Consider the following 17,127-nt stretch of genomic DNA (forward strand, 5'->3'; position numbering starts at 1 on the left):
TCTGATATACACTTGGGAAAATGCAGCCCTTACATAAACTTTAAAACTGACATTATAGTTAATACTTGTAGCGTATATCTGAGTTAGTCACTCAAGTTATTAAGCACGTTTAAGACACAAAACTTTCTGAAAATAAGGAACAATTACGGTCAAATAATTATAGAAGAGAACAGGTACATAATTCAGTAACTTGTCCTATATATTGTATTCTATTTTGCATCACTTAAATCTAAAACTTATGGACCATTTTCTGTCTTTTTTAATCAATATTATGCTGAATTTCGCCTTTACCATGAGGATTTGTACAGTGATTTATGTACGCTGATCCAACCCTCAATAATTTTGGTGTAAATAACTAAAAAACGAGTCAGAAATTAATCTCATTCAAATAAAGGCCAGCCAATTACAGCATGGACCAGAGGTTGCACGTTTTTTTTTTCATTGTCATTTTGACAGACACTTTAATTTTTTGTTTTGTATAATTTAATAGTCAATAGCATTTAATTTTCATTTGTTTTGATATTCAGTCCAAACGAGCTGAACAGAAATCCACACCATGCCATCACACATCAAGCAGATGAATACTTTTTCTTTTTCTCGCACTGACAAAAACCACTGACTGTGGCCCGAGTAGCTACATATAAACAATGAAATTAAACTATTGCACTTAAAATATGAACCAGTTTGGAAATTAGGGAACATCTCTCCAAGTAATCAGAAGTGGGGAAGACTATCTTAACGAATGGGTTTCCTGATCCCGCAAGCACTCGCTTCAGCATGCGCTCCTTCTACACCAGTGGCTCAGCTGCACCTGTCAGTGACCCGCGGTGGTAAATTTTCCCAGTGAAGCCAATGAGGCTGATGAGAGATAATAGCTAATTATGCACACTCGCTACCAAGTAGTCATGGGTGTGAATTGCAAACTGTCAAAATGACGGATGGCCTTCGGATTTTTCCCTCATCGTTTAAAAAAACAGAAGGCCTATGACAGTAATATTTGACCCCTGGTGTAGACATCCACCCCCCCCAGAAAATCTCATCAATATCAACTAATACAGAATATACGTTATGAGAGTAGTACGAAAATAGAACATCACAAAGGAAAATTATTTTTGTAGTTTTATTGATGGTAATTATCCATGGTTTTAATTTTATCACTCATTCAGTAATAATCATGGCTTTAAAATTAAACTGACTTCCTTATCATCCAAAGTCACCCTTGTCCATTTAAACACGCAATAGAAAAATATATACTTAATACTTTGTACAATACTGGTTTTGGTCCAAACAAAAGTGGATCAGAAAAGCCAATATACCTTTAGTTATCAAAGGCTCTCCAATTTGCATTTAAGCTTTTAAATGGATTCGGGCAACTTTGAATATAGGAATATACATAATAAATTCTAAAGACGAAAATGCTGAATGTGGAGTTTGTAACACAAGAATTAAACTTCACAGATTAAAAAAAATATCACTATTTACAGGTTTTTATAATATTCAAAGGCCAATTAAGAGATAACGAGTGAGAGGCAGAAAGATAAAGGGAGAGTATAAGGAATCAGGAAGAGGAAGGGTAGGATCAAGCGAGACAAGAGGGCACAGAAAGCAGAGTTGTGGAGCGAACCAGAAAAAAAAAATTTAAACATGTAACTAGAAATTTGAAACTATGCATTTACAAAGTTCTAAAGGAGTAGAACGAGGGCATAAGCCTCTGGCCCGGTCCATCCTCCACAGTGCATGGATGAGTCTTCCCAGCTCCCAAACCCTGCCCTCCTTCCTTCCTCCCCTGGTTTTGTTTTTAACATTCATTTGCTCTCTCACCTGCAGCAGCGGCAGCCCCAGGCGATAACTGTCGTTCAGTTTTCATACACACATCGACACACGACCTCAGCATGTACAAAGAAACCAAACACACCTCAAGTCTGTACATAAGAAGAGGGAAAAACAAAAACACAAGCACTCTGCATTCGACACAAAGATTACACGTTCACCCCTGTACATACAGCACACTGCACTGACACCACGGCAACATCTCCAATCATTCCTGCAATGAGCAGTCTGAATAGTTTGCAAGATACCACTGGAGAGTTACCACACAGTTCTCACTACCTCTGCATTTCACAGCTCATAACCTGATCACCCATACTAATTATTAAGTGTACACTTGCAACACTTCAAATTTGCAGTTTTTGCCTTTGTAATTTTATTACAAAAAGTCATGCCTAAAGTCTAGCAGACGTTTGCCGGTGTGTAAAATATAGATATGACTGTCTTGCTTGTTTTCCTACTTTAGAATAAGGGGTCTTTGCTTGATTGTTGTTTCCCAAGTCAGGGTCATAGTTCAGTCAATAGCTCTTTTTCTAGCTAATGTGAATGCACGAGGGCTCACACATTAACAATTCTGGTCAGCCTTTTAATAAGCAGCCAAGCCCATTGCTAAAACCCACCCTCCTACTGAGCCTCGCTCTCTCCACATGTCAAGCAACATCAGCGTTTTCCCATTTGAGACATTCCAGGACTTCATTTAGTCTTCATTGGGGACAATGTCCAGTCGAAGTCAAGTCTTCTGTCCGGGGAAGGCTACGGGGCTCTATTTTCTGCGCCGCACTGCAGTCTTTATCTTGCGCCCAGCAATTGTTGGCTGTCCGGCAGGAGAGGCAGCAAAGGATTTACCTGACCTGGAAAAACACGATACCATTCTCATTAAACACACAATCATCAGTAATCACTGTTATACTACTAAACCTGGAGTTTCACTTATTTCCTTATTGTATCACAAATTTCTTTTCAGCGATTTTTTTCCCCCTCCCAAATTATCGTCCTTTCCTGGTCTGTCCGGTGCCTTGCAGGATCATAACTAGAAAGTAGTGGTGTGGCATATGAATGTGCATTTACATTTGTTAGTTTTATCTAAATCAAAACTCATGTTGATCCATAGTTCTTACAGCTAATTTGCTTAACAGGTTTGCTGGCCAAGTTGTGAGAAAACAAAAATGTTTTCTATCACAGCTGTGTCATTTTACATGAAATGGGGCAAGTCCCCCACATTAATGCTAGAAAAAGAAACGCAAGGTAAAGCTAGAGGTGATCTAAAAAGGATGTACGATGCATACATTTCTGATGGTATTTGTGTTTTGAAGTTAAGGCTCTTCTGAATACCATTTGATTATTCCACATTATCAGTGAACAGTCTTGAGGAGATGTGGGCATATTTCATTATAATCAAAACATTGACTGCTAAAAATCACTGTACACATCAGTAAAAGAAAGCTGCAGTAGTGTAATTTTAAAGTGTAATTATTGCTTGAAAGTTTGATACTACAGAATTACTTCCTTATGATTTTCTCCTAAAGTCTGCACAGTCTGTCTGTACAACAAATCACAAGGATGAAACAGAGTTGCACACAGCTTGCTCACTGGTGCAGCTGTTTGCTTCCTTCTGTTACCATTGTGTCTATAAGATATACCGCATGCCTATAAAATGAAGAAATGCATCATACCCAATGTTGAAAGTTGGGGGTTGTGAAAAGTTGAAGCTACCACCAGTTGCTCCTGGCTGTGGTGCAATGGAAGGGTTTGCTGAGGGGGCTGGAGAGGCTCCAGATCCTGCTCCAAAAGCAAACACGCCCGATGTGGTAGTGTTTGTGACTCCAAATGCACTCGCTCCACCAAATTGAAAGCCTCCACCTGACAAGAATGTGTTACATTTAAACATCTAACCTAAAAGAGTTGGGAAGCATGCTGAAGTTAATGTAATTACTCACTTGGAGCAGAATTAGTGGCTCCCCCAAACACAGGGGTGGAGTTGGCCTGCTGTCCAAAGACAGGGGCAGCGTTGGGTTTGGCCCCAAAGGCTGGAGTCTGGGAAGGTGTGGCTGTGAAAGGAGATCCAAAGGATGATCCAAATGCGGGAGTCTGGTTAGCCCCAAAACCACCAGTGGGGGCTGAGCTAAATACAAACGGGGAGGGAGCTGCAGACGGAGCTATAAGAAAAGATTAAACAATTAAACCTAAAAACACATATTTAATGTAAAAAAATATTGTTGTTCAAGCACAAATATCCATGTTTTATATGTTAAATATAAAAATCAGGGGAAAAAGAACAAAAATGAACTGCCACAGCAAATGCAGACCTGATGATGAAGCAGCAGATGGTGCTGCAGCTCCAAAACCAAAGGAGGGAGCAGTGGCAGCAGCAGCATTGGCAGGAGCACCAAAAACGAAGGGCTGTGTTTGGGCTGGGGTCGCGTTCAGAGGGGCACTTGAAGGGGCAGAGGGTTGACTGTCCTGAGTCTGGCCAAATACGAAGGTTTTGGCTGGAGCGTCACTGGTGGTTGTAGAAGGCTGACCAAATACGAAAGTAGTGGGGGCTGCGGAAGAAGCTGGAGCTGCTGTGGAGCTGCTGTTGCTGTCAGCAACACCAAACAGACTGGGAGTCGGGGTGGAGGATGATGGGGTTGTTGAGTTGGTGGTGTTGGTGGGATTATTAGCCATGAAAGAAAATGCTGGCTTTGGAGCAGTAGAAGAATCTGTTCAGAAAGAAACCATTTAGCTTTTAGTAACTCTGTTTGCTGTTTTGCCATACTGAACTATTTCTTCAACAAAACACAACAAAATGGCGCAGCCAAGTTATTGAAATCAGAAAAGAAAACATTTTTTTGTACCTGCAGCATTTTGTCCAAAGGTGAATGTGGGCTTTGGGGCCTCTGAAGTACTTGTTTCACTCTTTTCTGCTGGCTTGCCAAAAGTGAAAGCCGGAGGAGGTTGTTCTGCAGGGGCACTGGGCTTACCAAAGGAAAAGCCTCCAGAAGCAGCTGGTGCAGGTGCAGCATCTGCATCCTTACTAGCAGCACCGAAGAGGAAGGTCGACGGAACAGGTGAAGCAGCTTTTTCCTTCTTTTCCTCTGGCTTCCCAAAGGTAAATGTGGGAGTAGCTGGTTCTTTACCTGCCTGTAAAGACCCAAATGTAGAGCTCACTTTTGGTGTTTTGGTAGGCAAATTTGGCTCACCAAGCCTATCAAATACAGAGACTCTGATTGTAGGTGTGGCGATCACGTTGATATTTGTTGATGTTGTGTCAGTTGATGATTCTGCATTGTCACTCTTTTCTTTTGATGAAGACGGAATGGGAGTAACAGAGGAGGTGGTGGTTTTGGTGGCTTCTGAGGTTTTTTCTTCAGATTTTGACAGACCAAAGGTGAAGCCAACTTTAGAGTTACTTTCTGTGCTAGATGATCCAGTTCCTAACACTATTCCACCGCTGACTCCAAACTTGAAACCAGACCCTGCAGCAGGCTGGTCTGACTTTTTGTCATCACTTGAGTCGGCTCCAAATTTAAAGCCCTCAGAGGAGCTGCCAAATTTGAACCCTGATGAGGCAGTAGTGTCTTTAGAGGATTCTGATGAGGAGTTTCCAAATGGGACCCCAAATTTGAATCCACCTGATACAGAAGAAGTGGACGACTCTGAAGATGAGGTTCCAAACTTAAATCCGCCGGATCCAGATGTACTGTCTGATGTACCAAACTTAAAACCTCCAAAAGAAGAGGTAGAAGAGCCAAAACCAGATGATCCTGAAGTCCCAGCTGCCGATGATCCAAAAGTAGAACCAAAAGCTGAAGACAAATGGTAACAAAAAAGTGTAGATTAAGTGAAATAAAACACTCAGGTATGACATAAACAGCAACATAATATCTAGGTGTCATCAGTCTAGTAATACATGAAAATATTGACAAATTCCAACTTTTTATATGTTACTGCAAAATCTTTACGCAGACTGATTTTTGTTACCCTTGGGCTCTATGCTAGCTCCAGGTTTGGCTGCCTGACAGGCAACGCACTGCATATCAGCAGCCTTATTCTGCACAAGACAGACATCACAGTCCCAGGATCCCTCTGGCTTCTTGAACTTGTCTGCCAATCCAAACACTGGGGCACCACTGGCTGATGAAGAAGCTTCTGCTGGAGCTCCTGTAGGATAGTTGAGGAAAGAATGATGCTTACTAAAACCAGCTTTCATTTTCAGATAAGCTACACAGGCAGAAGCCATGGTTCAGTAGTCTGAAGATAAATAAATAGCAACGATGCCATGGTATTGCTCTCATTACCTGGTTTAGCACCTGTACAGGCTACACACTTTGTATCCTCTGCCTTGTTCAGTACCAAACATGTTTCACATTCCCATGCACCTTCAGGTTTATTTAAGTGATCTCCAAATCCACCCAAGCCTGTGGAAACAGGGGCTGTTGGTGCAGATACAGTCTTAACAGCTGAGAAGGCAGAGGGAAAAGTCAGTGAAGGTTTGAGCCCTGTCCCAGGTTTGGCCGTCTCACAGGCCACACACTTTACTGCATCGGATTTGTTCCGAACAAGACAAGTATCACATTCCCAAGTTCCTTCAGGTTTAGAAAATATTGTGCCAAAACTAGTTGTGGTTGTAGTGGTGGAGGTGGTGTCCGTGCTGTTGCTCTCCAACCCAGCCGAGTTGGTGGGTAATTGTTTGCTGTCCGATGATTTGGATGAGGAGTTGGGTTTTGGGGTCATACAACAAACACACTTTGTGTCTGATTGCTTGTTCTGAACCAAGCATACATCACAGCTCCAGTCTGTTGAGGGTTTGAACAAACCACTGAATCCTGTTGACGAGGAGACAGTGGAGGAGGAAGAGGCTGAGATGGTGGATACAGCTGATGTCTGCTGGAGGGTAGTGGTGGGACCTGCAGAAGTCTGAGCAACAGGAGAGGCAAAGCCTGGAGCAAATAAAGAATAAAATCAATAATTATCCAGGTTAATAACAATAATAATAATAAAATAGCAAAATACAAAACAACTGCGCTGATTTTGATTCTTGCACCTGGTGATTTGAGAAGCTCCAACACACTACCCTGTTTCAGAGTCTTGGCTGGTTTGAAAGGCCCTTCAAATTCTTCTGTGCTCTTGCTTGTTACTGGCTTTCCTGTAAAACAACAAAATTGATAAAAAAAATTATTTAAAACATTCAAAGTCAACACAAGTCATCAATAACAGGTCAGCAGAGGGATAACTCTCTTACCTGACGCCACTATAGGTGTGGTTAGCTTTCCATTCAACATGGAGGGACCCAACTTTGCTACAGGTGCACTAAAAGTAAATCCAGACTACAAAGAAACAAAAAACCAAACATTTATATCACTTCTGTAAGTGCAGTCTAAGAAATCTGTAACAAGGGTACTTAAATTAAAATGTACTCACAGTAGGTGAATATGAAGGTGGGCTAGCAGCAGTGGCTTTGACAATAGGTGAGGAAAATGTAAAAGGTACACAGGGTGGAGTTGAGGCCTTTGGTGGACCCTGAAGGGAAAAAGTAAAGAAGAAAAAAAAAAATGTTGGTTATTGTCAGACTTTAAAGTACCATTCTAGTAGGATCAGGCAATTTATGACGAACCTTATTTGTATCAGATTCCTTAGCAGGAGTAATGGATGTGATCTGAGGGGTGGGGCTAATTGAGGTGGTGGGAGGTGGCAGGGGTGAGGAGAAACTGAAGGTGGGCAAGGAGGATGTGCTGATAGGAAGTGAAATTCTTGGGAAGTCTGGTATCTCAACCACCTAAAATCAGTAAACAAACATATGTTATGTTTTTTTAATGGTATGATTATTTAAATCGTATAAATAACCCATAATAAAAGAAAGGTATCGGCTATACAAAGCTCTCACTTCATCTTCTTCATGATGTTTGGAGGAGGGCCTTGTACTGGTTCTGTCTCTCTTGATTTTTCCCCCTCCAGAGCTTGCAGTGCTGGTTGCTGGGGTGCTGGACAGAGGATAGGCTGGGCTAGAGGTCCTTGTGCTAGAACAATCAAACACAGAAATGAAGTTATAATTCTTATATTACTTTCTTTTGTTACATTAAATAATTAACTAAATAAAATCCATCGAAATGAGGAATAATGACATTGAGTTAATCATTTCTTAAAACAGCTACATATTTAAGGACACCAATGATCAATTACTTAGAGAAACCATGTCTGTACCTTTGAGATGGGCCTGGGGTTGCTGCAGGTAATTGAGGTGATTGTCTTGTGGACTATGGGAATGATAAAAACAACCACCACCACCAAACAAAACAAAATTAAATATATTTTTTTAACACAATATGTTTGCATCAATATGAAACAATTATACTGCTACATAATACAATACAACAGCTTGCTGCTAACCGTGTTCTCTCTTGGGGTCCTGTCCAGAGGTCGGCTCGACCCTCCAGGTGTTAAAGTTGGCTTGAAGGACACTGCACGGTTTCCTGAAACAGAAGCGGCAGCAGGAACCACGAGTTTCTGCACTGGTGGGAGGGTCGAGTCCATCTGAATTTCAATGAAGATATTGTAACATGGACAAAGGGTAGACAAATAAATACCAGAGACAAACAAAGCCACAATGCCCCATTCTTCTTACTGTGATTGCATGTAGTGCTGCATATCTCAGTGCCACACACCTACAAATAGTATAAACTACATGTTGTAGGTTCAATTCTCTTGGTCCTTCATGCATGATCTATAGATTTGTTTAACAGCTGTCACTCAGAACAAAAGTGTGACAGGAGAAGAATTTCTAACATGCTAACAATTAAATTAACACATTAGTCATGGACTCTTGTCTTGCTTTCCTCATTCATTTGGTTCAGACCGTGAAAAACCCTTAGATTAGTAAAGCAAGCAGCTCCCACCCTCATCTGAGCAAAATCCACGATATTCCACTGATTCCACTATTAATGTCAAATTCTGTGATTATGTCTGTGTTTTCCACATTGTCATAGGGCTATACTACAACCATTCACTTTATTTGTAAAGTGAATGGTTTTAATACATTTCAGCAGAATAAAAACATACACATTACTTAAAAAACTTATTCAGCTTTTTGCATGATGTCAGAATGTAATTAAAATGCACTATAACCTTCACAGAGGAACATAACACGATCTTCTCTAAACTCTGAAATGCACATTTACAGCTCTTCAATGTTTAGGTATTTATTTCATAACACACTGTTCTCTATCAACGTTATTAAACGCCGAAAAATAAAAACCTCTAAGTGTCTAATTGACAACTAAAATTTCTGGTTTAATAACAACTTATATCTCAACAGTCCTCTTCATCATACTGTTGACATTTTGACATCACAAGACCAAGATGAGACCCAACATACGATAAATTATTAAGACATTGAAATTTTTATGTTGTGGTAAACCCTCTACTGTAGTTAGCTTTTATTTCACTAAACTGTTTGAGATGACGGGGTTACCATTGCCCAACTCTACTAAAATGCCCAACATTCATGATGTAATATCAGTGTAGCATAAAATCTTTACATTTTCTGTAAATTACACCTGAAAGTTGAGACTAAGTTATGGTTGGGTACATTTTAACCAATGGCAAAGTAAAACTTTGACTGTTTCAGAGCACTAATCAGGTCAGTAAACCCTTTTGCTATCCTTCACAAAGCAGCTGTCACAGCTGCGAATGTCTGACAGTTTTTACTTATTCAACAGCTGTCTTAAACAGACTTTCATGAGCCAAATACATTTTGCTCACAAGCGTGTATGTACCATAAACTTGGCAAACACAAATACAGTCCTAAACAGCTGGGGAGCAGTTTGTTCAGTAGTGTTAAAGGAGTTTAACAGGCAGTGGGGCGGGAAATGACAAGAAGACAAAAACAAATGTTGCTGGGTTTGAACAATTATACCCCTGTTTACCTCACTAAGCACAACATAGACTCATCATGTTTAGCTGTTTATATAAATACAAGCTTTAAAACATATAGGGATATGTTGTATTCTATTAAAAATAAACAAAAGCTAGCTTAAAAGTGGGCATCAGTGTGTTCATTCATATTTTCATGGAAGAGATGTAAAGTGGAGTCATGACAAGTATAAAAATTCCTACTTACCCTTTTCTTTTTTGACTGGGGGTGTGAAACATCCAGATTCATGCCATCAGTTGACTGCAAAGAGTTTGTGAGAATTTTTTAAAACTCTAATACTGCTGTATTGTACAAACTGACAATACAAACAGATGCTGTGTGTTGTGATCAGTGTAATATTCTGAAGACTCACTGGTGACAAGATGGATGAGGCTGCTGCTGGGATTCGCTTGGCATCCTGTAGATGAAGACAAATAGACATGTAGCTACATATTTGAAAAAAGTTTTCATTGTCACAGGTAAAATGAAACACTTTAAAGTTAAGTCTGTTGCACTCACAGCTAGTGGGCTTGACATGCGCTCCAAAGACTGAAGGATGCGTCTGGCAGTGGCACTGGTCACACCACAGGGCTGAGTACCAGCAGGCTTGGCCTTGATCTGTCTTCTCACTGGAGCCTACAAATCAAATGTGCTAAATTAGCCTCTAATCAAAGTAAAAACAGTCAACTTTAGTCCTAGTTTCATAGCAGTGTCAGAAATACATTCTTTATCCACTAGACATTCAGTAACTGCATAATATAAAGTAACTTGAGAGTGCCAAGTGTGATTTCTTTTTTAAAAATGTATGTTAACATTATTTTGTTTAAACATTACATGAACATTAACAGGTCACCTGGTAGGGAGTTCCAGGACGACCGCGAGAGCTCCTGACTGCAGATGCCCCGCCATATGTGGTCTTCCCAGGGTAGAAGGGTGAATCCCCCAGCTGGCTTGAGTTTAGCCACGTGCTGTTTAATGTTGACTGAAAGAAAGGATTTTTATATGAAATTGTAACAGGTTCAAGTAAATCTTTTTCAGGGTATTTTGAAATTTACCTCAGGGATAAACAAAATATTTTTCATATAAGCAACACAACAGCATTCTAAAATATGAGTAATTTTTCTTTCTTTTTTTTTTTAATTAATGAAATAAGAATATCAAAATTGCATAAAATAACCAGGTAAAACTGTGTTTTTTATTATTTTTATTTCAAATATAAATATTATATAAAAAATTTTATATAAAATATATATATATTATAAAAAATCCCATTGTGATTAAGAATCTCTTTTAAAAGGGAGTCCTGGTCCAATATAGGCAGAAGCAAATAAGTAACACTCCTTTCATCCTAATTTTCTATTTATTTTGCAATAAAAAAATAAATAAAAAAGATGTTTTGAAAAATATCTAAAATGGTTCCAGGACGGCTTTTTTTTTAAGTGAATCACTTCTTGTAAATCAACCATTAGAGAAAATTCAAAGTGCCAAGTGTTGCTGCCTAGAACTTCTTTTAGCAACTTTATCAGTGTAACATGTTGACAGACTCAGATGTCTTCCTGTCTCGGTGGACAGGAAAATACTCACATTGGAGGAAGTTCCAAAGACAGACAGGTTGAAAGAAGGCTTTTTCAGACTAGATTGGGAAGGCTGAGGTCCAGAGTTTGTTCTATCCATCTCTGGGGACCATAGCTGTGGGAGCGATGCAGTTTTGGAAGTAGGGACGTCTTGTGGGGACAGAAGAGAATATATTGAAACCATGTAAGACTCTTGAGAAGGCACCATTTCGTTAAACAAGCTTTTAGACAAAGTCTTAGTAACCTGGGCTTGGTAACCCATAAAATATTTAAAAAGAAATTAAGCCTATGGGTTTGGTTATAGCTCATCCTGGCCATTAACTTGGCCGCTGCTGTTATCCCAGGATATTTGCATCAGAGAAAAATAGTAATTCCCAGGATTTTTTTTTTTTACTTCAGTTGTTACAGACTTTCAGACAATGCAGGCAACATAACATTGATTATTTGAAATACTATTCTACCATAACACACCATATGATAAGCTGTTTAGCTGTTGCTCAAACACTCTGCTCTTACCCTTGTCAGATGCACGAGAAGAGAACCCACTAGTGGTGGAGATATTATCATCTTCATGCTGTGAAAGGTTGTCTTTGATCTCTTTAACCAAAGAAAAGCCTGTGGAAAAAGGACCGGGGGCTGATGAGGTGGAGGGCTGAGAGAAGAGGCTGCTGGAGGCTCCCAAAGAGGGAGAGGAGGCATCCAGTGGGGTAAAGTGAAGGTGGGAGCGACTCAGAGGAGGTCTAGAAAGCACATATTCCTGAAAGTTCAGTGATGCACGGCTCGTTGAGGGCTCTGGGCAAAAGGGACAGAAGCAACAGGTAAGCATTATTTTATGCTTGACTAGAAAGAGAGAAATCTCATAAATTAATGGCCTCTCACCCGTGTTACTGGTACTTGGTTCTGGGGAGTCACGTCCATCGAGGGGAGGAGGCCCCTCTTCACTGCCATTAGGTGGTGGTGGTGCTGGCTGGCAGTTTTGATCTATCCCCTGTGCCAAATCTCCTCCTTCAGGAGCATCTCCATTCTTGAAATATTTCTGCAGCCATGAAGGAACGATGCTCTTTACCGTGTCTGTCACTCGACTGATGAGGCCTGACTGCTGCAGATAAGGATATGAGAAAGGGAGATGAAATTGTTAGGATAATGCAATGAGTGATTGCCTGAGATCAGCCAACATCAATAAAATATGAAGCCCACAATTCTAGATGTTATTTGTAGCCTCCTCAAGGGAAAAAAGAAAATCACTTGATAACTGATCCTATATATACAAACCTGGCAAATACAAGTTAAAAATAACACATTTTACCAGCTACATTTTGTGGAATTATTTTTCATTTTTGTTCTACCAAGAAAAAACAAACAAACAAAAAAAAAACACTGATGCTTGTATTTCTGATGATCAAAAACAGTTAATCCATGGTAAATCAACTCCATATGATTTCTTAATGAGGAAATATAATACAATGTCCCTCTTGTGATTACCAAAATACAACAATCAAAACAAAGTTTCATAATCTGATTTAAGTGCATAGCCCCATTTACAATGCAAAGCTATTTGTCTTGCCTTGTGAAAACAAAAACACATACTTCATAGAAACTGGGTCAGGCAACCACTTCTACTGTTTGAAACATTGACAAAAGTGATGGTGATCTGACTGCACAGAGGACTAATACTGGATAAATGCAAATCAATAAGGAACACACTCCAACCAAATGTAGTAAAAAAAAACACTGCATTTTCACAATGTACAGCATCCTCAAAGCACTTAAGGCTTCTTGTGTATGTTTATCAACTCTAGCAACTTGGCTGAAAATAGTATTGTACATTTCTACATGTGGGGAAGAATAATGCTGGAAACAAAATTCATTACATGAATGCTATTGCCATTTAAGGTAAAAGATGGAAAGAGAGCTGGTCTGTGAAAAAAACCTGCTAGGTTTGTCCAGTCACATATGTTAAAGCTAAAACAAAAACAGTTATTGATAATTATTGTTTTTAGCCTGTTTTTATGTTAGTATGTTGCTGAGTTTACATAGACAGTATCACATGGCAACTTTCAATACCTGATAAGAGCCATGTGCACTTCTTTCTTCTGCTTATCTATGACATACACCTGTCGGGCATACTGTACTTTACCCCATGTAGAAATACACAAAACTTTAACTCTTAACTTAAGAGTGTATCGTAAATCACACGGATACAGATGAAAAGGTGCAGCCACCCCCCCCCCCCCCCCAATTTCCTTAAGCACAGGGTTCAGAAGATCATACTTAACAAAAGAAAGAGATAATGCTGTCCCATAATTCCAAGCATTCAAATTCAAGCACCAAAGACTTAAATCTGATCAAAAACCGTACATCTTCAACACTGGTGACTCACAGCTCAAAGCACAGTTAGACACTTTGAGCACCAAATCTATTTTTCCTCAGCCATTATGAAGTTTCTTCATGTTTCCATCAATATCAAAGTAGTCAATAGCTTTAAGAGAAGCCACTGAACCTGTCTCTTTTTTTTTTTTTTTAACAATTCGACTGACCCTCATGAGAGTTGCAGCAATAACTGCATCCCCTGTCTTGATTTGTTATCAACTAAAAGACACACTGATTATAATACCCTCACAGATATGTACATTTAGCTTTGGAACCAAAAAAATAAGCAAACAAAATAACACAACAATGGATACCTGTTAAAATTTTTATATCATGTGAAAAACAACTTATCACAACTAAATCATTGTCCAAACTGGCAAGCAATCTCTTAAATTGGGGAATAAAGAGTGTGCAAAAGCACTGCACGTCTTCTTGAGCCCCCTCTGCCTGATGTAGTGTAATCAAAGCAGCTGAGGGAAAACTAAACATCTTTTTAACTAGATTTATATGTATATTGTTTATTTTACATGACTGGACTTTTTAATTTCTGATTTCCAAATATGTTTAACCATGTTTATGTTACTCACTACTGCGTTGTTACCAGAGACCAGAATGGCATACACATGTTTTACCATACAACATGACTAGGACCCAGTTTAATTATTCCACATTTGCATTTTTTTAAATAGTGTTGTATGACTGCAAACTCTCTTTGCCTACAAACTATACATTCTTTCAACAAACACTATTTAATAGGGTCATAATTTAATAATCAGTTTTTGGGTTTGTGATGAAATCAGAGATAGTCCTGAGGACTTTGACATGGATACAAACGTCTTATGCTATCAGTATGTAAAAGAAAAATTTTACTGACCGTTTTGTACACACTACTATACTAAGTGAAATCATACACTCATATTCACATACAACTTATTAGACTTTAGTTAAAGCCAATACAATGCAAGTAACATTAACAAAGTGCTTTTTATTAACATTTATCTGTGATGCACCTTTAAAATGTATATATTCAATGTGTTTCCTTACTAGATTTATACAAATGAAGGCAAAGAGACACAAAGATCATGACACCCCCCCCCCCAAAAAGGGGGGGAAAAACCCCACTTTAAAATAGCAAAAAAAAAAAAAACTTAATGTTGTAATAGCTTATTTTCATAAGACACTTTTAATAAATCTTACCTTGTGACTTAAGGCTATATTATATACTAGATGTCCAGATAAAATTAGATAAATGTGGATAATTGGTATTACTCTAGTAACAAAATGCCATCTAAAAAACAGCTCAGTAAACCATTTATACAAGTCATCAAATCATTGAGTATAATTAATGTCCCTTTTACAAGGCTCTACAATCATCTAATTGTACAGACATCACTACACAATCATTACATCCTCAGGTAATAGAGATTTTTTTTTTTTTTTTTGGCCATTTAAACTACCTGGCTCTCACACTGCAATAATGACACTTTTAAGCAACAAACTGGTAATTTGCTGCATTATTTTCAGCAATGACGTAAGTGGATTTGCCGACTGTCTATCTACGTCTCGCACATTATTCACATTGTAAGGTAGTTTGTCAGCAAACTACTTAGATGTCCGGGCGGCAAAGAACTCCACAAATGACCATGTGGGTCCCCAATCAGCCAGAGCTCCCTGCGCAATTGAACTGTCTGAGATTTAGCCAACACTAGCCAACTTATGTCTACATTGCTTTCCCCTTCCACCTATCAACTATATTTGTATGAAAAACTAGTGTAAGAAGATATATGCATATGTAATTTAGAATCGTGTCAATTTAACCTGCTACGTTCAAAAGACAACAATGCGTTGCTCGCAGATGCTAGTTTGCTAGCTCCAATTAGCAGCTTCAGCTAACACTACAAATTACACTTCCTTGCTTTGCGAAAACTTCGGTAACACCTAAAAAACTATTTAATAACACTAAGCTGATTGTCTCGGGTTGTTATATGTGTACTGCCACTTACACAAATAGCAGCTATCTAGTCTAAAACGCATATTGCCGCGATTTGACCTGTCAGGTCCGCTTGGTTTTGCTAACCTGAAAGCAAACTTGCTAGTTCGTTAGCATTTCCTGTGAACATGCTAACAGCGCGTGGAGGCCACGAGCGTTAACAGCAGGCCATAAAATATCTCCAACAAAACAATAACAATAACTAGAGAACAGTGGCACTATAGTCATTGTAACGTAGTCGACGTGGGCTTTAAACACGAAAGCTTTCACTTAATTTACCTGTTTACTTTTAGCGTAAGGTTTAGAAGCGATATGATATCTCCTGCTTCTAATTTTCCCTCCACCCGTGGCCGCCATGGCTCTTTCGTCTGAGTGTCTTTCGGTGTTTTCGGCGCCGGATAGCTGTCATCCAGCACGGTGGCCGCTGACAAAGGAACTATGGGAAATGTAGTGATTAAACCTAACAAAGGAGGTAGGTTTGACAGGTCCTAACAAATAACAAGGCGGTTTTTGTGTCGAAAATGTCCATGGTTAGTTTTCTCATAGAGGAGAATCATTTTAAGGGGAAATTAACATAATTTATATAAAGGAAAATTAGTTATGAGTTAGCACATTCTTTTAAAAATGCTTAATCATTATACATGGAGATCTGTTTTAGTTTTTTTTTTGTTTTATTCTGACAGTTTAATCCAAAATTTAATTTTGAGTATGTTGCTATACCACTCAGTATATATTACAAACTATATTTTCTAGACAAAAGTCAAACCAGTTATTTAAAAATGTTTTTTTTTGTATTTGTTTCTAAATAATTCCAGTTATTTCAGCGATATTTCATCAAAAGGGCAGAATTTAATTTTATGAAATTATTGTCCTTCTGTTGACCGAGACATCACAAAAAAACAAAACAAGAACGATAGCACAACATTCACAAAAATAGGTTTATTTCTTGTTTATCCATTTTTCATTTAAAAATACAAGCATACCCACTTATATAAATCATACATCAGTAATACCACATAGTGCATTCACGTTTTGACTGAACTCATTTAAATATTTTATATATTATATCAAATATGGTCTAATCTGCAATAAAAGCAGAATAGATTTATATAAGACAGGAATTACTCAGGCAGGTTAGTGCAAAAAAAAAAAAAAAGCTTAAACAAATACAAGTGTAAAACATACTACATGGTACACTCGACCATATTGGGAGCTTATAATGAAGATCAGGCTCATTTTGACTCATAACATCACAAGTTGTTAAATTTAGGTTATAAAAATAACAACAGAAAACTCAAAGCAACTTCTTCTGAAACACAGTTTCTAGTAATTATCATCCTTTACTGTCACCACAGTTTTATTGGATTGAATATCTCAGTAAACGTTCACGCATCTATGACATTTCTCTAGTTACAAACACAAAAATGATCAAAATTAGATACATTTCAACAGGTCAAATAATGAGGGTCACACTA

At 38.5% G+C, this 17,127-nt stretch overlaps 1 protein-coding gene across 2 annotated transcripts; it reads right to left on the reverse strand.

Moving 5' to 3' along the window:
• Positions 1-1,109: 1,109 nt before the first annotated feature.
• nup153 (nucleoporin 153) lies at positions 1,110-16,055 on the reverse strand. Of its 2 annotated transcripts, none has more exons than XM_042011929.1 (22): positions 15,932-16,055; positions 12,172-12,391; positions 11,809-12,084; positions 11,303-11,442; positions 10,572-10,700; positions 10,238-10,354; positions 10,092-10,136; positions 9,926-9,979; positions 8,197-8,340; positions 8,011-8,063; positions 7,694-7,826; positions 7,424-7,585; positions 7,231-7,329; positions 7,052-7,136; positions 6,854-6,955; positions 6,108-6,749; positions 5,791-5,970; positions 4,665-5,615; positions 4,134-4,529; positions 3,765-3,983; positions 3,501-3,687; positions 1,110-2,678 (listed from the first exon to the last, which is right to left on the reverse strand). In XM_042011929.1, the coding sequence occupies exons 1-22, from the start codon at positions 16,007-16,009 to the stop codon at positions 2,591-2,593; spliced, it is 4,500 nt and encodes a 1,499-aa protein (XP_041867863.1). In that variant the 5' UTR covers positions 16,010-16,055; the 3' UTR covers positions 1,110-2,590. The 2 variants fall into 2 exon arrangements, with proteins under 2 accessions (XP_041867863.1, XP_041867862.1); XM_042011928.1 differs by having other exon boundaries at positions 12,172-12,388; positions 15,932-16,037.
• Between the last annotated feature and the right edge of the window lie 1,072 nt (positions 16,056-17,127).

This window comes from Melanotaenia boesemani, chromosome 17, assembly GCF_017639745.1.
Source record: "Melanotaenia boesemani isolate fMelBoe1 chromosome 17, fMelBoe1.pri, whole genome shotgun sequence".
Classification (NCBI taxonomy): Eukaryota; Metazoa; Chordata; class Actinopteri; order Atheriniformes; family Melanotaeniidae; genus Melanotaenia; species Melanotaenia boesemani.